This window comes from Sebastes umbrosus, chromosome 4, assembly GCF_015220745.1.
Source record: "Sebastes umbrosus isolate fSebUmb1 chromosome 4, fSebUmb1.pri, whole genome shotgun sequence".
In the NCBI taxonomy this organism is placed as follows: Eukaryota; Metazoa; Chordata; class Actinopteri; order Perciformes; family Sebastidae; genus Sebastes; species Sebastes umbrosus.
The window spans coordinates 10,645,474-10,668,946 of record NC_051272.1 but is presented as its reverse complement, the minus strand read 5'-3'; the positions used below and the strand labels follow the sequence as shown (position 1 = coordinate 10,668,946).

Below are 23,473 nucleotides of genomic sequence, written 5' to 3'. Positions count from 1 at the left end.
GACTAAGCTCTCTGAGATTTTAAATGAAGCTGATAACTTTAGATCACAGAGATTATCTGAATAAATAGAAAATACTCTGGAAAAATAGGTTTTGCTGTGTTTTGGGGTGAATTTACATGAACTAATCCAGATTACTGACCTGACGTGTAGAATGATGTCACTTTAATAAACAAACCCAGTGACAGAAATGACCTGTGTGTTATCTCCACAGCTGACGGGTTCAGACTCAGCTTGTAAGTTGCACGTGTGTGTGTTTGAACAGCATGTTGTGAACTCACTGAGATTTGAAATGTTGTTGGTTTGAACACAACAGTGACCTCTCCACATCTGGCTCTGTTACAGCTGCATCCTGACTCCTACTTCCTACTTTACTGGTGAACACAGACTCACCAAAGTCCTCAACAACTATATTTTATTATCTAAGTTAAGGATAGTAATTTATCTTGTTTGGAGTCCCTGCAGTCCTGAAAAATGCTTTTTATTGTGCACATAAGATTTAAAGCAACATTTCTGTGGACTTTAGGTTTTCTGTATTTGGACATTTGATGGAAATATTCATGTGCATGAAACTGTATGTGTGTTGTGCACCTTTTAGGTTTTCTTTTTTCCTCATTGAAGTAAACGTTTACAGACAGAATTGTATCATTAGTTTAAAGAACTTCCCACAAGTCATCCATGTGAGAAACAGACGTTAACCTCCAATTTTTATCAGTGATTCAAAAATTATATTATATGTGTCTATGTACATGAATCAGTACATTCAATTTTGTGAATGTGCGACTGGGCTGCACGGTGGGAAGTGCGTTAATTGAAACGAAAAACATCTATAAAATCTTAATCTGCAAAATAATAAAGTGGAATAGAAGTATAATGTACCATTAAATGGAAAGTAATTGTTTTGAGTACAGTATACTTGAGTAAATGTACTTAGTTACTTTCCACCACTGGGTTTAGAGCCCACAAGTGAAAAATACACAAGAATACATATTTTCTTACTTACGTTAATGATCTTAACCATGAAAATATTTTAGATTTTAGTTCAGATTAACATCCTGAAGTTTTGAGATGAAGTCACAGAAAAACTTAAAGAGGACAAAATTAGAAGAGAAAAGAAAGAGAGACCGGAAATACTAAATGCAACAATGGGATTAATTAACATCCTACAGTATGATTTATTTCAACAGCAAGCGGATAAAACAGTAAAAACACACAGCGTCTTGTTCTGTTTCCCATCATGCTCTGCTCCTGTAGCTGCTGCGATGACTCGTACAGTTTGACGGATGCCAGCAGACTCGACTCTGTTTGTGTTGGACGGAGCTGTCGGCGGTCTGCGGCCGTACTTCTGAAACAAGGCGGCGACATGAAAAAACTTCCTGTATTCTTCAGAAAAAATGACCTCAGATTTCTTCTTCTTCTTTTTCAGATCACAGAGAGGACGGAGTCGCTGAACCGCTCGCTGAAGAAAAGGTGAATATCCTCTCCACCTTCCTCAGGCCGTGATTTATGGCTCTGCTTAACTGCATCCAGATGCAGGTTTCTCTGTGTTTTCTCTGGTGGTTGTTGAGGTCTGGAGGCTCCATGCAGTCTGCAGCAGGAGGTTATCGGCTCTGAGGAGCTCTCAGCAGGAGGGACGCCTCTGTGTGGATGCTTTGATTTAAAGAATAAGAGCACCAGGACCACGGGACGGTGTTCAGAGGACGCAGCTGACCCAATGGTGCCTCCATGCCCTGAGCTTCTTCCTCATCTCTTCTCACTTAAATATCATTTAATCAATCAAAGGGTTACATTAATTTACACAGCTTGACGATCAGAAAACTTGTAAAGATGTGAAGACAGACACTAATGCCGGGTCCACACTACACGAGAATCAAGCTGATTTTGGGTCTGATTCCTCCCGACAATCGTCAGCAAAACCCCGATTGTTTGATGGTTCTAAAGATTATCTCCATATAGTCCTGTGTTGTGAGGTATGTTAAGAAATAAACCAAGCTGACTGAAGAAGAAAGGACAACCACCGCCATCATGGCGGTTACGGCTAATGCCTGAGCTAATGCTAAACGTGAAGCATAAAGTAGTAGTAAGATGGAGCTCAGAAATGGAGGACCGACTTGTTGATTAGTGTTTATTTAACGTGTCTCCATGACTTCATCCATCCATTTCTCGAGAATTTTCAGTACAAAGTAAACGTTGCTAATTCTTCCTGCCCGTCGTCCACCATGTTTGTTTACACTAAAGTCACGTTTGATTGCGAGATATTTTGCGAGATTTCCTTTTCTTTTGGTGGGGACTCTTGTTGTTTATGAATGAATCTGTTAGCGGGTGATGTGCTGTTTTGGCCAAATCGTTGCTCTCCACACACTTATAGGAACACAACTGTTAAATTTAACACAACATGTCGTTATGTGTGCACTCTCTCACATTTTACACATCTGTTAAGATCTGAAAAATCTGTTAGTGTGAGCCAGCCTTTACCTGAGCAGGTAAATTAATGTCTGTCAGCAAACTGAATCTCAGAGACTCGATCCAAACATGTGAGATTAGCGGCGTCTCTGATCCCAGTTGCTGTTTCTTTTTCTGGTGTTAAGTTGTTCTAACCTTTAAAGTGACTTCAGGTGGACTTCAGTGACCGATCTGATCCAGAATCTGTTGTTCTAACTTTCTTTATCTTGTGTTGTTTTGTTTGAATCAGTAACAGCTTTAAGAAGACGCAGCCTCTCGTCGTGCTGCCCAAGATCGACGACAAACTGGAACAGTACGCCCACGCTGTGGAGGTCAGCTCACACACACACACACACACACTAAAACTCACTCTAAGACACACATTAAAAGACACTGAAACGCAGCGTTAAGGTGTGTTCAGAGAGAATATGATACCTGGGACATGATGAAGGCAAAGTGGTCAGAATGTAAAGTTGGTGAAGGATAAAAGACGAGTGTTCTCGATAGTGATGAATTGTATTCAAAGACGTTTAAATGTTTATGTTCATATATATTTCATTTAAATTAACTAGATATGAGGAGGTTGAGTTGTTTGTTTCATATGTGGGGGAAGGGTGTGTTGATTTGTTTTGTTTTGTGGGTCTTTGTCGATGCAGGAAGTGTATATGATGTAGATTAATGCAGCCATTATTTAGTTATGAAAAAGAACTGTTAAGAATGAATTTTCAACTTGCGTTTTTTTGCCTGAATGTGACTTATATTTAATGACCTGACATCATTAACGGAAATAAGAGTATTTCTCCAAACATCAGACTCTTCCTGTAACCCCTCTGGTGTTTTTGGCTCACTCAGAAGCGGCTGATGAGCCGTTAAACTCTCATTGTTTAAAACCAGCTGAAGGTTAAAGAGCAGCTCGGACCCTTTTTGTGCTGAGGTCACAAATCTCTGCACCTGGGCGATGACATCACAGCGCTCTGTTGTCATTTCGGACAGATATACGATGGGAACACTCAACGCTCAGCCCTCTTTATTTTTACCCTTCCGTTCCCTGTTTTCACTTCTCACCTCAGGTTGATTAATAACGCTGAGCGACCTGGAGGTCAACGCAAGACACTTTTATTTATATTTTTATGGAGAGACAAAGTGCAATAAAAGACACAAATAACAGGTGTGAAGAAGGAAAAATATTCTCACCATAAACCAGCATTGATATGCTCTTTATATCTTATTCTTACATCATTCATACAGAGCTCTATTTTAAAGTACGGAAGTCCAAGGCTGCCAATATTAAAATTAAACAATTTAATCAAACTTTCTATTTGTATCGCACAATTAATATGTAAAAGTCCAGTTTTCATTTTTAGATTTGAAAATGCATCAGACATTCTTCAGAAATTTTTCGGACTTTTCTTCTGCCTTTCTTTGGACATTTTTCAGACATTTTGCGGATATTTTCGGACTTTTTTGGACATTTCTTTGGAATTTTTGGGACATTTTTCAGAATTTTTTTCGAGTCCCCGCACGGACCAAGTACAGAGTGTGGATTGGTAGCTGGAGAGATGCCAGTTCGTCTCCTGGGCACTGCCGAGGTGCCCTTGAGCAAGGCATTGACCTCAAAATCTGTTCCCTGTATAGTAGCTGCTCACTGTTCCCAATAAACTAGGATGGGTTAAATGCAGTAGCTAAATTTCACTGTGTACTGTGCTATGCCCAATGTGTGACAATAAAATTGGATTTACGTTTACATTTGTTCTTTTTGTTGTTGTTGTTGTGCAGAACTCGCAGGAGGTCCGGGCAGTGAAGGCATCACTGACCGACCTGCCCAGCTCACCTGAGGTCGTCGCCGCCAAGAAAAACCTGTTTGAGGCCGGAGAAGCCTGGAGCCAGAGTCCCACCAAGGGAGCCACCTGCAAGGTAAGAAACCAGAGACCCCAGAGACCGGGTCAGTGTATCTTTCTGTCATTCGATTTTCCTTTCACAAAAGGATATTAAAATACAAAAAATGAGTGGTTATTTGATTTTCATTTTAAAATACAAAAATTTAAATACAAGGCGATTTGTTTTATCAGGGTCAAAAAGGGATGTACTAAACTTAAAAAAACGGGTTGATTTTCATTTTATATTTTTAAAAACAAAAAATAAAATCACTAGAAGACCAATTTCATATTCTGCCACCAGAAGTTGCGTAAAAGAGGCATACATCCATGGTATGAGGACGGTGCTGTGTATGACCGTTCTCTTAACACATCCATGTTTATGAAAGAAAAGAAAAAGTACGGTGCTGCTGTGTAACTGAAGGTGATGGACATGGATTGGTACATAGTTTTTCGAAACAATAAAAGAGTGTGTCTCAGGGAAAATGACATGACTGCAGAAAGGTTCAGGGATCAAGAGAAAACTAGTTGGATGCTGAAAGAAACCGAATGTTTTTACTGTTTCTAACCGGGTTTTAACACGTGAGCTTTTACTTTAAGACATGGGGAAAATCAGTGTGACATTACTTGACATTACTGTATCTGTATCTGCAATATTCAACATAAAGTGAGTGAGTCCAAAGCTCAAAGAGGGTCTGTTTACATTAGTGAAGCTTGAGCCAGATAATGTTGACAACTAAATGTGGCCCGAGGTCACTGACACTGAACAGGCTGCACACATTTTCTGTCTTGTTTTTTCTACATCATGAGATGCTAAGTCATTATTTTGAGATACTAAGTAATTTTGCATTATTTAGTCATCTTTCTTCATTTTGAGAAAGTTGAATTCTAGGATTTTTCTTTTTCTTTTTTTTTTACTGGTGGAAATGGGCTTCCATACATTTAACCTAAACTTTTGTGAATCAGGACGCTGAGGGGTTGAAGGTGGGCGTGGCCAACCGGATCACTCAGTGGGCGAAGGGTTCGTCTGACGGCAGCAGACAGTCACTCTGCAAACCGACCGTAAGTCACCAACACAACATGAACATAACTAATAAATTAGTTTATTTTTTACAATGTTGTATTGCTACTTTTACTTAAATTAATAAATTATTTAAAATTATATTTAAAATATTTATATTTTAAAAAATACATTCGTAAATTATTTCCCACCACTGACTAACTGTGATGTGATGTGTTCAGGTGCAGTTTAAAACTTTGTCATATGAGGTTTCCCTCTTGTGGAGAAACAAGATACAACCGCTTCTTCCTTTGCTGTAACTTTGAAGGATTTCTCTTATAATTTCTTTTATTTGAGAAATATTTTATTCATTAAATAAAGTAGACAAGAAACAAAAGTATGCTTAATTGTTTCAAATTAATGGAATTAATATTAAGAAACCATTGGAAAATAAAGCAAAAAGTAAAAGTTATATTAAGGTAATAAAAATACCCTTTTTTAACTTAAGAACAAACATGTGTTTTTATTTATCTTTTTTAATGTATCTTGCATGTTACTACTACCTCTACCTTGTGAAAGACAAGGTATTGTATGTTTAATAAGTACACTATGTGCTGTAACTATTTCTTGTCAGTGTATCCCTCCACCCAGTACTTCTGTGCTGTGTGGGTCTGTGAGCTCAGGTTTCTGGTGTTAGTCCCTGGTAAAGCACCATTGTATGGAGGACTAAAACTACCATTATAATAAATAAATTACTCAATAAATAAATAAAATTATATAGAAAGATATGTAGAAATAAAAGCCTCAATTATCAAATAAATGCACAGGTTAATTAGAAAAAAATAAGGAAAAGAATCAATTGGAAAATAATTAAATATGAAAAGAGAGAAATCCAAAAATAAGTAATTTATCAAATAAATAAATATAAATAGATTTAATGTATTTATTTACTTACTTTTCTATTTTTGTGCATATTTATGTATTTTCAAATTAACCTGCACATTAATTTGATGATTGAGGCTTTTATTTATTTATTGAGTTATTTATTGAGTTATTTGTTTATTATAATGACAGTTTTAGTCCTCCATACATTGGGCAGAGCCAGGCTAGCTGTTTCCTCCTGCCTCCAGTCTTTATGCTAAGCTAAGCTAACTACATCCTGACTCCATACACAGACATCAACATCTGAAAAAAAGCACATTTCCCAAAAAAAACTATTCCTTTTTAAAGATTTTGATGCGTTTTCCGAACACAGACTGTCGACATGTTTGTATTGATTATTGAATGATCTTTCAGGACGTGAGGCCTGGAGATGTGATGCAGAAAAAGAACATGTGGGAGATTATTGGAGACTCAACAGGGCAGACTGGACAAAGAGCCAAGGTGAGCACATATGAACTTTACCTACCTATAACCCTGTTTACTTTTTTTTCTTCTTTTTTTTCATTTAAATCAGTTAATTCAATATTTTTCTTATGTCAATGGGTAACACTTTATAATAACCATCATTTATAATTGGTATATTGATAGTTAATTAAACTTAGTTAATAGTTTTTTTTTACCTTTAAACAATTAAATGATAATTGATCATGTTTACTAATGATATAATGTATGTTGTTTTATGATTAGTTTGTGTAATATTAAATAATTAGTTTATAAATTATAGCTGATAAGAGGCAATAATTATATTCTGATTACATTAGTAAACTATTTATTAACAGTTTATTGTTGTAAACGTTTTATATACTATTAAGTATTTGTTAGTGATTACCAAATGATTTCTAAACCTTTAAGAAATTGTTTGTAAAATATCTATAAACATTTATTACATTATATATATATATATATATATATATATATATTTATTAACCATTGACAAAGTATTAACTATTTAAATAATGTTTTTTATAGATGCTTTACAATGTATTTATTAACCATTTAACAAGGTATTATAACTTTATAATAGTCATCCAAATAATGTTTATAGACGGTTTACAAACCAATTATTAACCATTAACAAAGCGTTACAAATATCTATCTATGTAATGTTTATAGATGTTTTAAAAACAATTTCTTTAAAGTTTACAAATATCTTAATCATTAACAAATACTTATATATATATATATATATATATATAAACTCAAATGGTATATTATTAATTATCATATCCTTGTTTAACAGTAAAATACTGTTAACTAAGTTTAATTAACTATCAATCACCATTTATAAGATAGATAGATAGATAGATAGATAGATAGATAGATAGATAGATAGATAGATAGATGGATATGGTTAATACAGAGTTGTATAACTGTAAAATAGTTATAGGATGACGAATACATGAAAAAATATTTCAGTGCACTAACCATTTATCTTTTGTCTCTTCAGGGCTCAGCAGCTGGTAAAAAGTACAAATTTGTGGTCACTGGTCACGGAAAATATGAGAAGATCCCTGTGGACGGTGAGGACGGAAGAGAGTTCACTAATGGAGAGTCTGGTAAGACCGCAGACAGGAAGTGTTAAAGTTTTTGTTACTGTGATTCAGTAGTAACTAATATCAGTTTAAGTGTACGCTATATTTAGAATATGTTCACTGCTTTACCTCGCCAGCAGACCTTTCTGACGAGGAACTGATGCCGTTATCTGTGCTGTCCTCAAAGCCACCATACTCCATTAAATAAACTGTAATTTTACCTCTCGGAACACAGCAGTTGCTTTTCTACCGCTGTCTAACGCATAAAATATTTTTTTCAACGAAGGAAAAAAAAAAAACTCAAGCGAGCATAAAAAGTATTTTTCCGCAATTGAGGACGTTTTATTGAATATTTGCCATTTCCATACAGCTTTTCAAAATGCGAATAAAAATGTATGAATGGAAGCACGGCTCCTGTCGCCACGTGATTTTTCCCATAAATGTCGCCACAGACAGCCAGTTCTTAATACTGCAAATCCATAGGCTCATTCATCGTTGTGTTATCCCATTTGCCGATAGATGTGAACTTAACAGACATTTATTTATGAAAGTCTTCAAGATTATTACCATTATTATAATTATCATTTAACATGAGTAAGATTGTGTGCGAAAGGACAATAATATACTGCACATTCATCTATTCATATTGCAATAGCTCTTTACTATTTTGACAATTAATTAAACAATAATTTATATATTTATTCTGTCGCCTAACCTCCCTCCTCTCTACCATCCAATCAAACTGTCTGTTTGTGTTTAACTAACATCTGATTGATGCATTTCTTTTATTTGATCTGCGTTGTGTCTCCGCTACTGAACAGGAAGGAGGTCAAATTAAGATGCTCTCAAAATTTTCTCAATCTCAAGTTTTATTGTGACTTTAAGTATCACAAAACAATAACCATCTACAGCCTAAAAACAATATTCATGTTTTACACTACATACGAGGTCTTCACCCTGAGGCAAGTAGCACCATTTTGAATAAAATTGGATATCTGAATGATAATATAAAGGGACTGTTTGTAACTTTTTAAGCGTATAAATGTACCGGGTCGGGACACATGCGCGCTCGCATATGCGCGTTCGCGTGTAGCCGCTGCCTCTCCTCCTCTGCCTGCTCGCCTTCACTCAGACAGTGCACACGTTCTCGCTCAGCTCGCTCCACCTCTAGACGTGAACGCGCGCTCACTACACACTGCAGAAGAGTTAGTTTAGCTCTGAGAATATCTAGTGAATGTAAAGTGGATGTTTGTGCAGGAAAAAATGCTGCAGCTCCTCCAGACCAACAGAGAGATCTGCAGAGAGAAACGTTATTGTCTCATTACCGACCGGGTGCCGGTGTCTCCCTGCTCTCTCCGGCTGCGGGCGGAGAGAGCAGGGAGACACGCTGCAGAGCCCCGCTGCCTCAGCCTGCACTGAGACCGGAAAAGCCAACACTAGGATCAGATCTAAATCATGTTCATGGAGAGACCTTCGTCTGGTCAGCTAACATTACTGCCAAGCAGGTGAAATATAGAGTGATATTGTGGTTTTAGCTGATGTGTGTCGCCTCACTGTTTTGAGCGATGCTCGTTCAGGTATATTTAGAGCGAGCAAGCGCAAGCCCGACGCTGACTTTCTTGATTTCACGGCCACAGGTGTCGCTGTTAACAAGCATTTCTGAAAGTTACAAATAGTCCCTTTAAGAGAAACAGAATTTTCCTCTACCACAAAAAGGTTTAAACTAGTTTTCCATCTATAAAAAAATGCAAAGAAACATCAATTATTCACTAGAAGTAGTAGTTTGCTTTTTTTTAACTGAAAAGCAACTTTAAGGGCGCTTCCACAAGCCAACATTTAGTCCATTTTAATCAAACTCTGGTGTGGTTCGTTTGGGCGAACGTGAACGCAATAAACGTACTTTGGTGCTGACCAAAACATCCAGTCCGAGACGACTTGGTGGTGTCGGACCGTTTCCAAGCAAACCAAAACGCAGGCTGCTTGTGTGGTAATTTGTTGAGAAGGACACAGGTTAACGACAGGTTAACATGAGTGGAAGAGGACTGACCTGGACTTCTGCAGAAGTCTGAAGTTTGCTTGACATCTGGGCCGAAAAATATGCTAAATAAAGTCCACAAAAATAGTGACGTTTATAAAGACATTTGAAATAAACTGGAGGAGAAGGGATAAACACTAGATCAGCACCAAAGTGAAAAAACTGAGTCGCCGGTTCCCTGCATCCCGGCAGCTCTCAGCAAATACATTTTTTGGTCCACTTTAATTTGTGCACTATGAAACCGAACCAGACTAAATACAAAAACAAACCAAAAGTGTCAATATCACTCTGATTCAGACTATGGCTTGTGAAAGCACCCTTAAATCTTATACTGTATATAAATAATCAATCTCAGTTCCACAGACAATTTTCTTTACAATAACCAAAAATGATAATCTTAATCTATATTTTATTGTGAATATGTAAATGAAAGGAACAAATGAGAAGCTCTGATTTTACTGAAAACATAAACGCTTTAATCTGATGTGACGTCTGAATGACTTTAAGACAAATGTAACTCTTTCTCTTTTTTCCAGCTAATCCACAAATACATTTAACATCCAGACAACCAGTCACACAACACAAAGCATTTGTCAAGTATAAAGTTCAAAGCCGACTTTTCTACGACACAACACAGAGACTAAGATTTCTGCACCTGTACATTAAACATATATCATAACTTTTTTTCTTTACATTTTCTTCTTTGCACTTATATATTTATATTAGCTTAAGTAATGATGAACCCCCTCGCTGTTCTGTTAAAGTCTTTCGGTTCCTCCTCTTTACCTTTCCGCCCAATCAGACCCATTTCAAAAACAGTCGAAATTTTCGTCACTGGCCTCGATGCCGCCTCTTTAAGCCTTTTAGCGTCAAACTTTGGGCTAAAAAGCAACAAAGGCAGCCGGTGCGCAAACGAAGGTATCTCTTTCGACTCATCCTTTGGCTCAGTCTCCTTGTCCTCCTCGCTTTTGTTAAGCTCGATCTGGTGCATGATGTTCTCTTGGGTGGAAAACATTTGGAAGAGTACGGCGTTCCACATCTTTGCTGCTACGGGAGCGTCTTTGGTTTGGTTCTCATCCTGAGTGTTAGGCTCGTCGACGGCCTTCTCGTCTGCCTTCTCGTCTGCCTTTTTCACCTCGCTCTGGTCCGCCACAGTGGCCTCCTTCTGAGGGACAATCTCTGGAAATTTGGGCTCCTCCTGCTCCACCACCATGTGCTTCTTGAGTCGGGACCAACCGCTCGGTTTAGATTTCACTCCCTTTGGCTTTTGTAGGACTTTAAGAAGGGGCTCGGCTGGGAGGGATTCATCGCCTTCCTTTTTCTTAGCAGATTCTGCTTCCTTATCTTTTCCTTTGTCTTCACTTCCTGCTGACACATTGCTTGGCTTTGAGCCTTCGTCTTTAGTCTTGGTGGCACCTACAGGTTTCGCTGGCTCTTTTTGGTCTGAGACGTCAGCTTTTGTCTCAGGTCCAGATTTCTGGACTTTATCTTTGCCTAAAAGTTTTCTTACTGCCTTCAGAGGATCCTGGTCATCACCTTTGGGCAGAGGATGTTTGACTTCCGGAGTCTTTGGTTTGGCGACTTCTTGAACTGGAGTTTCCACCTTCTGTTTCTTAGGAATTTTCCCTTCTGCTGTTGGAGTTTTAGCCTTTGGTGTTTCTTGAATCACCATTTTTTCTTGTTTTGCTGCAACCTGGCTGGATACCATACTTGTCTCTTGTGTTAATGTTGTTCCTGTGGTGTCAGATGCTTGTGAAACAACAATAACAGGGATCGAAGGGATGACTGCAACTGTCTCATCTTTCACATGGGGTTTATCTACATCTTTGGGGGTTTCTTTGGGTACCTCGGATGTAGATTGTCCCTTCACAGATGGTTCTTGACTAGTTGTTTTACATTCTGCTGATTCCTCTTTTGTAACTTTAACCTCCTCTTCCGTTTGCGTCTTAGAACCGGAGATACCAAATGCTGGAGAGTAAGTTCTGATTCCGCCGTACGCAGCATATTCAGCCGGTGTCAATCCACGGTAGCCAGACTTTGGTTTTTGAGCCACTTTGGTTGGAGTTTTAGGTCTCTGAAAAGCTACAGGTGATACACCAGAAGGTGATGTCCCATATGTAGGTGTCTTTGGTCTTTTATAGCTAGGTGACGTGGTCATAAGTCGGGATGCTTCGTATGTTGGAGTCTTAGGCCTCTGATTGCTGTAAGAAGTCACTGCTGGTGTTTTTGGCTCAGATGTCGGAGCTTTAGGTCTTTCAGCTGGAGCCGTTTGTTGGATTGGTTTGACTACAAGAGGGATGTCCAAATGAATGTCCCCATTCAGTATCGTTTCAGTCGGCTCAGTAGTCTTCACACTTTGGGAAGCAGACAAACCGCTCATAGCAGAAACTGTTATGGGCGTTCTTGACCTCTCTGGCTCAACTGTGATAGGCGACACGGCAAACAAGAGAGGATTGGGTCTTGAGACTTCAAAGACGGGTGTTGTAGCCCGAGTTTTGTGGTATGCCGGGGTTTTAGGCCGTCCTCCGTAATTCCTTAATGTTTGTAATTCAAAAGTTGGTGTTTTAACTCTGATTTCAGCTGTGGAAGTGACTCTTTTGGTTTCAGATGTTGGAGTTGCTCTTTCGATTTCGGCTGTTGGAGTTGCTCTTTTGATTTCAGGTGTTGGAGTAGTAGCTCTTTTGGTTTCAGATGTTGGAGTTGCTCTTTTGATTTCAGGTGTTGGAGTAGTAGCTCTTTTGGTTTCAGATGTTGGAGTTGCTCTTTTGATGTCAGGTGTTGGAGTTGCTCTTTTGGTTTCAGCTGGAATTATGGTTGTATTAATCTCTGCTGTTGGTGTATTTTCTCTTTCAGTTTCTGAAGTCTGTGTTTTCCTCTGGGGATCTGTGCCCAGTAAAGGAGGCTGAGCCGTCGGTGTCGTGCCTCTTCTGACCTCAGATGCCAAATCTTGTTTTGTGTCTGTTGGTGATTTACCTTGAGGTACTGTGCTGCCAATAGCGGTTAATCCAGCTGTGTCGTACACCGGTGTAGTCCTGGATGACTCGTAGTATGATGTGCTTGCCGTGTACATTCTAATTTGAGGGACATCAAACATCGGTCTAGGCGATCTTGACCGTTCAGTTGCTCTGAATGTTGGATGTGGACTTTTGGATCTGACAAATGGGGTCAACACAGTGAGAGGACGAATCACAGCTGAATAAGGAATCAGACCTGAACTTTTTGTCTGTGAGGTTCCTCCAGCGGCATGAGTTTCAGCAAATATGCTAAAAGCTGGCTTTTTCACTTCTGTTACCTCAGGTTCAGAAGAGGCTGGCAGGGATATTTTGGGCACTGCCAGGTCAGCGACTGGCCCTGGAGCTGGTGCTTCTCCAGAAAGCTGCGTCGATGCAGAATATGAAGAAACTGTGGTAACATGCTGCGAGTAAGAGTACGGCGGTATCACCACTGTCTGAGGTGAGAACCTCGCTGCTCTGCCGTAAGCTGCACGCTGCGGGTAAGGCGACGCAACATGTTGATACAGCGGCCTGACGGTGAACCGTGGAGGCTGCTGGACGCTGTAGAGGCTGAACGGTGTCTCTGGAGTCTTGGGAGGGGTGGAGTGGTCACTGTGCTCGAGGTCGGGGCTTGCTTCGTTCACAGGGGAAAGGCTGGAGCGGAAAAGCGCGGCGGGCTGCGATGCCTGAGCGGAGGCCTTTTTCTTGGCGGATCTCTTGAGGAGCTTCTGAAGCCGAATGTTGTCCTTTCCAGGCTTGGGCAGCAGGGGTGGGGGGTACTGCTGGGAAAGCAGGCCCAGCTGGGGGGCAGCACCGTAAGCGACAGCCATGAGCACTACAGCACTCTGTGGAGAAAAAAACATAAACTGTCAGAAAAGGAAGATTCATAGCGAGTCATGACTAAAACATTTGTATAAAGTAATACACTGTAATTCCCGTATCCCACTAAATCAATTCATATGTAATCCACGTTATCGTAAACCAGGAAGTATGAAGAGCGACAAACGCCGCATAGAGAGGAGGTCGGGGTGGATGGATGGGTCAAAAAAGGCCTGACTATCTGTTCGTAACCTGTGTGAAACCAGAAGTCAAAGTTGATTTATTTGACGTAACTTTCGTACTTAAGTAACAACACTTCCGTAGTTATTTTAATCCAACCGTGTTGGAAATTTGTCCCGTATTACTGGACATTCATGGGAAAACACACGAAAGATGAGGAATAACTTTTCATAAGATATCATATGTATGAGGATACGTTGATAAAGTATAACATAAGTTCAGGCCTAATTCTCTGACTTACTGAGACTAAAACTCTGGACCTATACTTCAGTTTTGTTGCTAAGATTTCTGCACATGTACTATATACAGTATATTTATAATAAGGCTGTCAATCGATTCAAATATTTAATCGTGATTAATCACATGATTGTCCATAGTGACCATGTCATAGTAGCTTGTCGTGAAAGAGGCTAAGGAGGCTTGAGTTTGCCATGTTATGATTTGAGCATATTTTTTATGCTAAATGCAGTACCTGTGAGGGTTTCTGGACAATATTTGTCATTGTTTTGTGTTAATTGATTTCGAATGATAAATATATACATACATTTGCATAAAGCAGCATATTTGTCCACACCCATGTTGATAAGAGTATTAAATACTTGACAAATCTCCCTTCAAGGTACGTTTTGAACGGATAAAAATTGTATAATTAATTTGCGATTAATTGCAATTAAGGGACAATCATTTGATTAATCATTTTTAAATATTTGAATCGATTGACAGCCCTAGAAACATTTAACTCTCCAAAATGAATAAAGGTAACTAAACGGACATTTGGACCACTTTATAATATCTGCGTATTTAACATTTTGTTTTTGTGTCTTTTGCAGATTTATATCAAGATGATTACTGAGGACATGTCGCCTCTTCACGTCTATCAGACTCAATATTTCATCTATATCCAATAAATCACTTTTTCTGACTCTCTCAGTTGGACAACTACAAACCAACAGCTCAAGTGCAAAATATTTGATCATCACATGTCTATATTTGTTCAATTTCCCCCTTGTTTTTGTATTTTCTGACATTCAGTTTCTATTATTATGTATATATCTGACTGTGAGCTTTAATGTGTCTGTATTATTCTTGACTACAGTGTTTAGGTGTCTGGCTGATCCTTATATGATGGTGTGTAGGGAAATCTAAAAGTCTTTTGAATAGAAAAAGTTTACAGTCATGTAGAATTGATGGATCACACTTTGTTATCTGCACTTAAACTTTGGCTAAAGAACAATCTGAAACAGTTGAGCTCGGGAGAGACAACTGTAACAGCAGAGTTAATGCTGATGATAAAAATAACACTGGCAGTATGAAAACCAATTTATTATGACTTGGCTCACTTTGTGCAGCCATGTACCCAAAATAGAGGCCATTGATTTGGTGTCTGTTACATCTCAACAACCTTTATCAACTGATCTATACAATCAAACTGTATTTCCTGTGTATGTTTTTATCAGCTCTCTCTCTGTGTACTACTGCAGACATTTTTTACTTTTAATATCATGTACTGAGCTTTCTGATTGTATGTGTTTATAACCCCTTTTCTTAAATAAATTAAAATAATTTTCTAATCTTGCTTTGCCCTCCCTTTATCTACTTTTTGTTATCATACATAGTTAAACTATCAAACTACTTTAGCCTAAACACAACATTATATCCTTTTACATCTGAAATGTGCACTAATCTTTGTCCACTTTGGTCCACTTTGCTTTTGGCTTGGATTTGTACGCCATTTAGTCTGTACTGACTGCAGTGTCCGTGTAAATATGCTGCGCTCAGAGCTAGTGACGTAGAATAAAAAGTGGGAAAGACCAGCTCCCCACCCACTATGGGAGTTGGACGGATCCAACAAACACAGGACTTTAAACCAGGAGACCGATGTTCGTGTTCCAAAGTGTTGAGTTATTTTAAAGTTACGTTAGTGATGTTTGTGACCTGGTTTCCATACTTCTGTTACGTTGTTTCCGTACGTATTTTACTTAGTTTACGTACTTATTTTAAGCCCAACCATGATGTTTTTCCTAAACCTAAGGAAACTGCGGCCGATATCGTAGTTTTGTTTCGTGGCGTAAAAATTACTAAATGGCTAAAATGCGTTCTCATGACACGCGGAATATCATTTTACATTGTGCTATTTATGTGCCTTCCCATTAGATTTGGTTAGGACTTTATATATTTAAATAGAATTTCAAAAACATGTTATAAAGGGCTTTAAAAAAACAACATAAAACCGAAAATGTACAGATCCAACACAGTCTCACGGCAGTTTGTGTAATAGTCAGAAAATTGAATCTATTTGATTCGTGTACATAGACACGAATTTCCCTTTTTTTCGCGACGCTCAGCACGACTTCCAGCAAAGTCTTTTTCGTACTTTTACCTGCAAATGTCCAGCAACACGTGATGCACGTGTCAATTTCTGCTCCAGTCTTTTCAAAATAAAACTACTTAGTTAGGTTTAGGAAAAGATCGACTTGGTTAGGTTTAGGCAACAAAACTACTCAGGTTTAGGAAAAGATCGCGGTTTGGGTTTAAATAACACCGGAAGTGCCGCAACTTAAGTATGGAAGTTACATGACAAATAAATCAATTTTGACTTCTGGTTTCAAACGGGAATAGCGGTCTCCTGGGCAAAGGTCCGGTGTTTTTGACCGACCAATCCACCCCAAACTCCTCCTTATGTGGCGTTCGCTGGACTTTATGCTTCCTGGTTCACAATTACATGGATTACATAAGAATTGATTTCATGCTGAGCATCACGAGAAAAAAATTGAAATTTGTGTCTATGTACACGAATCAATACATTCGATTTCGTAACTATTTCACGAACCACTGTGCGACTGGGCTGACAGATTAGAGTTAAATAGAATATAAATAAGATGAAACTAAAACACAGTTATTTAATTAAGTAGATAAAACAAATGTAATGAAAGCACAGAATAAATAAATAAAAATGTAAATCTAAAATATTTTTAGATTTTTCCATCAGAGTCTGATGGAAAAAAGAAACGTTCTCTGCCTTCAAAAAAAGTCTGTAAAACCGAGGTTCAGACATAAAAATCAGTAATTTGGTTTTAAGAGATTTTCATGCAGTTACAAAACATGTGTCTTATAAACTCCACTCATGACTCATCATGTTTGTGCTGTTTATAAAAGCCAGGGATTAATGCTGCGAGCAGGAAAACCAGCAGGAGAGACGAGCTGAACTCTTCTTGGATGATGTTACCGCCTCACAGCTGATCCTGGAAGCTTTTACTCTGCCTAATTTTAGTTTGAAGGCAGAGAGGAAGCCGGCCAATCACCTGTTTCGTTTTTTTAAGACTCCCGGCTTTTTACAGGCTGCATCACTTCCACGAAAACAATTTATCAGAGTGCTGTGATGCAGATCAGATGGAATCAGGGCATCAGAAACAAACTCCACGTAACATGACAGGATCATATACACCGCTCGGAGCTATACCTACAAAAAGTAATGCACTGTAATTCATATATATCTCACGAAAACAATGTGTATGTAATCCACGTAATTGTGAATCAGGAAGTATAAAGAGCGATAAATGCAGCGTAGCGAGGAAGTCAGGGCAAAGAGTGTAGAAGCAAAGAGATGAAACTCTGGTGTTGCCGCTGCCGCCATTTTGGACTGAAAGTGCTTATTATATTTATAATATTTAATTGTTCAACAAATGCCATTTCCGTAGAATATGACAATAGAATAGAAATAATTTTGTTTAAATTTTGTATGGCAGTTTTTCGGCGGACGTTTTACTGGCGTCCGGTAGTCGGGTGGGTCAACTTTTTGCCCAGGAGACCACTGTTCGTGTCTCGTGTGAAACCAGAAGTAAGCGTTGATTCATTTGTCACGTAACTTCCGTACTTAAGTTACAGCACTTCTCGAGTTACTTTAACCCAAACAACGATCTTTTCCTTTACCTAATTAAGTAGTTTTTGTCACGTAACTTCTGTTCTTAAGCTAACCCAAACCGCGATCTTTTCCCAAATCTAACTTAGCAGTTTGTTGCCTATGCCTAACAAAGACAATCTTTTCCTAAACATAACTAAAAAGTTTTATTTTGAAAAGACTGGAGTGGAAATTGACATGTACGTCGCGTGTTGCTGAACATTTGTAAAGAAATGCACGAAAAATGCATTGAGTCCTGAAACATGGAAATGAGTTAGCATTTTAGCACTTCCGGTTCCTTCGTCTGTAAGTCAATGAGTTTTTAGTGAGATGCCTGAAATAAGGTCTGTGGTTAACACAAGCTGAAAAGATTTAAACGTTTTGTTGATATAAAATACGTCAATAAACATCCCACTTGTGAATTTTTAAGCCTTTATCTTAATCGTCTTTGAAAAAGGCGGTTACTAACAATCGGCTATGAGATGACTAAACATCATAATACCAACTCTCCTCCTTTAAAGCTTCGTTGTTTATACTCGCGATCATGTGACCGTAGTGTAGTTCGTGTATAGCCTAACGTGACAATCGATCGAAAACCCTTAACTTTACATATCACTTATGCTTGTGTTACTTGTTTTAAAGAGGTAATATTTGATCCATATCAAATGTTGATATTAAATATCAGAGACTTGCATGCTGACCAGAGAGGCTTCTCTATGAGGTTACAGTTTTATTTTCACAGCTGGAGTTCAGCTTTGTCAGGATCCTCTCACGTCTCTTCCCACATAAATACACTCATATACGTAGATGTGTGTATATATATCCGCTGAAGGGTGAAAGTGAATGCAGAGCATGTGACGTCAAACATGTTGTCACTGAGAATACCCAATCACACGAGAGGATGAGAATTTAACATAAATAGATGGAGAAATTTGGTGACACTGTTTTTATTTTTTAACTTCTGACCTCCCAAAAAAAATCCTTTATATAAAAATAACTGCACAAGCATCATGTCAGATAGTCAGATACGTTTCTGATAATAACTGACCATGCAGTCTGTGCAAAAACAACTGTTTAATATCCTCAGTTTATTGTGTGTGTCACCTCAGTGAAATGTAGGCCAGAGCTGGTTGTGTTTTTAAGCCCCCCCTCCCACTTCCCTCCATGAACCTGCTGCCTGTCTGACACATGAGAGCCCACTCCTCCTTTTAAGGCTCTGGTAGGTTCGGCATTTGGAGCGCCTTCAGGATGCAAGTTCAAAAGAGGAAAGGGTAATAATAGACGTGTAATAAAAAACCAAGCTGGTCCACAATGGCCTCCTTAAGTAAATGAATCCAGCCCCAAAAACAAGTGAAGTTATGAGGCTTCACACAAACACAGCAAACATTTTTAGATGGAAAAAGATGGAACGTACCAGGTAAAAACTTGTTGGCGGTGTTCAAAGCGCTCCAGGCAGGTTCCCCTTGACAGAACAGGAGAGAACATTGATTCAACGTAGAATTTCAAACTTTATTTCCTATAATTACACAGCTGGAAGATTACAAGCTAAAATGTGCTCATCGTGCCTCATTGCAGATAAATGACAGGGCAGAGTGTGTTGTGAAGCCACGGGGAGTAGAAAGAGTACGAGGCTAACACTTAGCTCAGCCCTGCTGGTGCAAAAACACCCCGAGCCCTCCAAACACACGTCACATCTCTGGCTGCAGAGCTAACGGCGTCCATGCGCTCTATCTGGACAATAAAAGGTGTAATTACGGCGTGTTTACCTGTAGGACTGCAGCTCTGGGGGCGGCCGGCCGGCTGCTGCCTGCTTGTCCCAGCCCGGAGTGTCAGAGCGGCAGGTTCATGTTGAGCCCAACTCGACCCCCCTTCCTACAAATGGAAGGACCAGACGCCATGGCAGTCCAAAAATAAATCCTGAGCCCTGTGAGCTGCTCGGTGTGACAGCAGAGCGAGGCGAGGCGCAGCGTGGACAGGCCACAGGACCTTAGGTTTCACCACCTCAGGGCTCTAAAAGTGGGGTCCGAGGGCCACCCAGGGGTCCTTCAAGGATGTACTAGGGATCCGGCAGGGGGGCTCTTGGGGATACTGTAGAAATAATTAAGGGGTTCGTGATGGGATTGGGGATTTTTGAAGATGTTCTTGGCACCCATACTGGTGTGTTTTAGGTGTGAGTTGCTTGGTGGGGGTTCAAGGCTCATGATGGTGGTTAAAGGTCCTTCCAGGAGTTCCAAGTATATTTGAGTGGGTTCTAAGCATTCTTGGGGGGTTCTTTGATGGTCCTATTCAAGGATCTCGGATCCCATCAGCTTCTGGTCTGACGGTAGATAAGCCTCTGGGGTCAAGGGGCTATATTTCTGGGGTTCCAGTGTAGCCAGTGGATATACGGGCGAACACTTCCTCTTCCGTGCGCTGCTCATTGTTTACAATCCGATTAGCAATAGAGATGCAAGACTGGAGTTGGAGTTGAGAGACGACGTGTACGTCCAGATTGTTTCACAAGTAGCCAGTTTACAAGCTAATTTGAAACCAATAAAAAACAAAATCATTATCAGACGATATCCTGTTAGTTCAGAGATTGCATTTCAGCCGATACGTTCCCCCTCTTTTGCTCTCCACACGGACTGTTTACCTGCATTCAACCAAATCCTGCTAAAACGTGATTGGTCAATACTACTCGGACAACAAACGGAAACCAGAATGCTTCTGGTACAAAAATCTTGTGCCGTTGCCTACATATGTCTACATGTGAATGCAGAATCTGTTTATAGAGATTATATTCACGGGCACTCGATGGGATTTTAGGAGTTTTTGAGGCCTATTTGAACGTCAGGTATTACTGATGTGATTCTAAAGGTCCTAAAGGGTGTTTTAAGTGTAGCAAGGGTTCTAATACAGCATTCACATCCTATGGGATGGAGGGTTAAGGCCTTTGCACACCAAGTCCATATTTGTCATCCAAAATTGTCGCACTTTGGTAATAAATACGACCTCACGTTCAACCATATTTACACACCGACTCCAAAACTTTCATCCGTCATTAGAGTTTTCGGAACAGGTTTGATTTTCTGCATTTTTTCCAACCTAATCTGACGGTAGTTTGTTAAATAGTCACGAAATGTAATATATTTGATTCGTGTAGAAACACACGAATTTCCCTTTTTTTTCGTGATGCTTAGCACAACTTCCAACAACGTATTTTTTCATTCTTTTTCCTACGAATGTCCAGCAACACGTGATGCACATGTCAATTTCCAACTTAACTAACTTAAGTACGGAAGTTACGTTAGCCTCGTTTGGGACTATCGCAATCTATTGTACCCGCAAAGTTAGATCAGTTTTGTCTCGTATTGCGAATTTTCGCAACAAATAGAATAATAAAATGCATCTGACTCAGTGTGCAAGGTTTCTGTGCGTAACATTTTTTATCGGATGACAGATTAAAATACGGACTTGGTGTGCAAATACCTTTAGGGTTAGAGTTGACTGTTTAAGGATTAAAATACTGTGCATTGACAAAATAACACCATATCAATTGTATAAATAACTATAGGTAAAAGTCCTGCATTTGACATTTGAATGCCCCTTTTAGAGTGTTAAATTATGGCGCATTTGTTGTGAAAATTATCTGTAAGCACTGAAACAAACACAAAAAAATGGACAAAACACTGATGTGATTAAAAATATAAGTTTGTCTTATACCACTCAAAGGACAAAAAAAACTGCATGATTAGCCGCTGTGTTATTATACAAGAAGGCTGATTGGTCAACAGGTCATAACTGCTCATCTGCTCCATATCTAAAGTACAACAAGCTCTAGTTTAATGTCTTAAAGCTTGTGATACATCACATACAGTGCTTGCCTTTGTCTAAAATAAGGATGATACTTATGCCCGCTCCCTGACCCTGCTTTTACATCCTGCAATAAGGATGTCATACAGTGTCATGCCGCACACACACACAGGAGAAACTATTAAACTAGAACCACAAGCTAATCACGAGTTGCGACCACAAGAACCACGAGGATTCCTCCCAAAGGACGTGCTACACAAAATAACAGAATACATGAATAAATGATGATCTTAAATGCCTCATGTTAGTTTGCTTTCACAATATTATTATTCAAGATAATAATTTGTAGGCCTACACATAAATTATGTGCAACAAGATAAAAAAAATATTTTGGAGTTATCGCAATTATGATTTTCTGACTTGTAAATAGTGTTCACGTCAACATCCAAGTTGTAATTACAACTGGGAAACTAAAAGCTCCAATATATCCGACTTGGCACTTAATAATACAGAAATGCCTGAAAACTATCATGGATGTTGAGCTTTGTTTCTATGGTAACAATCTGTGTTAGCTAACTATTTCAACTGTTTATACATTACTTTTAGCTAATTTTTAGTTAACTATTTCAACTGTTTCACTTTCATGTTACAATCAGCTGTCCGTTTGTATCCAATGTTCACAACGTCAAGTCACATTTCCACTTTACAAACGTAGTAGCTTATAGCCCAACCAAGTTTTGTTTTCCTAAATCTAACTTAGTGGTTTTGTTGCCTAAACCTAAGCAATTATTTTTGTTTTCACAACATTAAGCATGTTAACTGCGACCGAAAAGTGACGCCAAGGGGTCTGACTAAGCGTCAGTATGTGACGAGTTGGGATGAGTAAGCGTTGGAGTTCCAGGTGTCTTAAAGAGGATTTTAGTGGTCATGGTCTAATGAGGAGATGTAAGGATCTTTGAGGTAATTGAAAAGATTGCAGTTCCCTTTGTGGGGAATTCCTTGTGCAGTTTGACAGAGTACATTTTATTTGACCAGACTGTACATGCAGTTTATAACTGTTCTAGTGGTTTCATCCCAGCAGCGGGAGCGTAGACAGGTCGGCTCAACTTTAAATCAGCAGCAGCTAAATCAAACAGGCCTGAGGTTTGTCTATTTGTGTTTGAACATATTTGACACCCCCACTCCAAGACGCTCTGTTTGTTATTCTGTCACTGTAGTGCCCTCTGGAGGAAATTAGAGGATCATTCAGGATCTGGCACTCGTATCACAGATGGAGTTTTGCTGAATGAATCATGCTGCAGCTTGTTTAGACTTACAGCTAAACTGAAAGACATTAGCAACAGATCAAACTGCTCCTCTATTAGATAGGTAGTTGATTTACACTAAAAATAAAACCCTAAACTCACAACCACTAATTCTCTGTCAGATAAATAAATGTAGTTCAATCTAATACAACTTAACTTAGAAAAAAAGACTAATACTAAATCTTCAATGGGGCATTTTAAAGGACAAAAGACAAGATAAGTTTACATTTTTACTATTACAGATCACAATGTGAGGAAAGAGCACAAAATGTTCACATTTATACCAAACAATTCTCATTTATAAGTTTAATTTCTTCTCATTCAAGCACATTTTTCCTTTAATTTGTCCTAAACTGAGCCTGATGGGAGGAGGTTGTTTGTGTAGAATCTCAGTTGTCTATTAATGTTGTTTTTGCATGTTTACAGCCTACTGTCTGACGTATCTCCAGTGATTTCTGGGGGAAACTACTTTTGGCCTCCTGGTTGCTTCTTGCAAACCAGGGAGTCAAAGAAAACAAGCAGGAGCTTGGATCAACATGACGGATTTACAGCTTGGATCGACAGATTATTCAAGTTCTAGTCCTTCTTTGACTGGACATTATGTT

The 23,473-nt window shown here is 39.0% G+C and overlaps 2 protein-coding genes across 4 annotated transcripts in view; one reads left to right on the top strand and one right to left on the bottom strand.

Moving 5' to 3' along the window:
- Window positions 1–15,445, top strand: part of lsp1a (lymphocyte specific protein 1 a) — a 38,554-nt gene extending 23,109 nt beyond the window's left edge. For 2 of the 3 annotated variants that reach the window (XM_037766329.1, XM_037766331.1), the window contains 7 exons: window positions 1,424–1,467; window positions 2,690–2,771; window positions 4,216–4,353; window positions 5,280–5,375; window positions 6,610–6,696; window positions 7,703–7,811; window positions 14,705–15,445. In XM_037766329.1, coding sequence (XP_037622257.1) covers window positions 1,424–1,467; window positions 2,690–2,771; window positions 4,216–4,353; window positions 5,280–5,375; window positions 6,610–6,696; window positions 7,703–7,811; window positions 14,705–14,727 — 579 coding nt within the window. In that variant the 3' untranslated portion in view covers window positions 14,728–15,445. The remainder of the gene's footprint in view (window positions 1–1,423; window positions 1,468–2,689; window positions 2,772–4,215; window positions 4,354–5,279; window positions 5,376–6,609; window positions 6,697–7,702; window positions 7,812–14,704) is intronic. The other variant, XM_037766330.1, reaches the window with a different exon arrangement.
- prr33 (proline rich 33) lies at window positions 10,215–19,695 on the bottom strand. Its single transcript, XM_037766304.1, has 3 exons — window positions 19,539–19,695; window positions 19,187–19,234; window positions 10,215–13,660 (listed from the first exon to the last, which is right to left on the bottom strand). Exon 3 carries the CDS (start codon window positions 13,643–13,645, stop codon window positions 10,550–10,552), a length of 3,096 nt encoding a protein of 1,031 aa, XP_037622232.1. The 5' UTR covers window positions 13,646–13,660; window positions 19,187–19,234; window positions 19,539–19,695; the 3' UTR covers window positions 10,215–10,549.
- Between the last annotated feature and the right edge of the window lie 3,778 nt (window positions 19,696–23,473).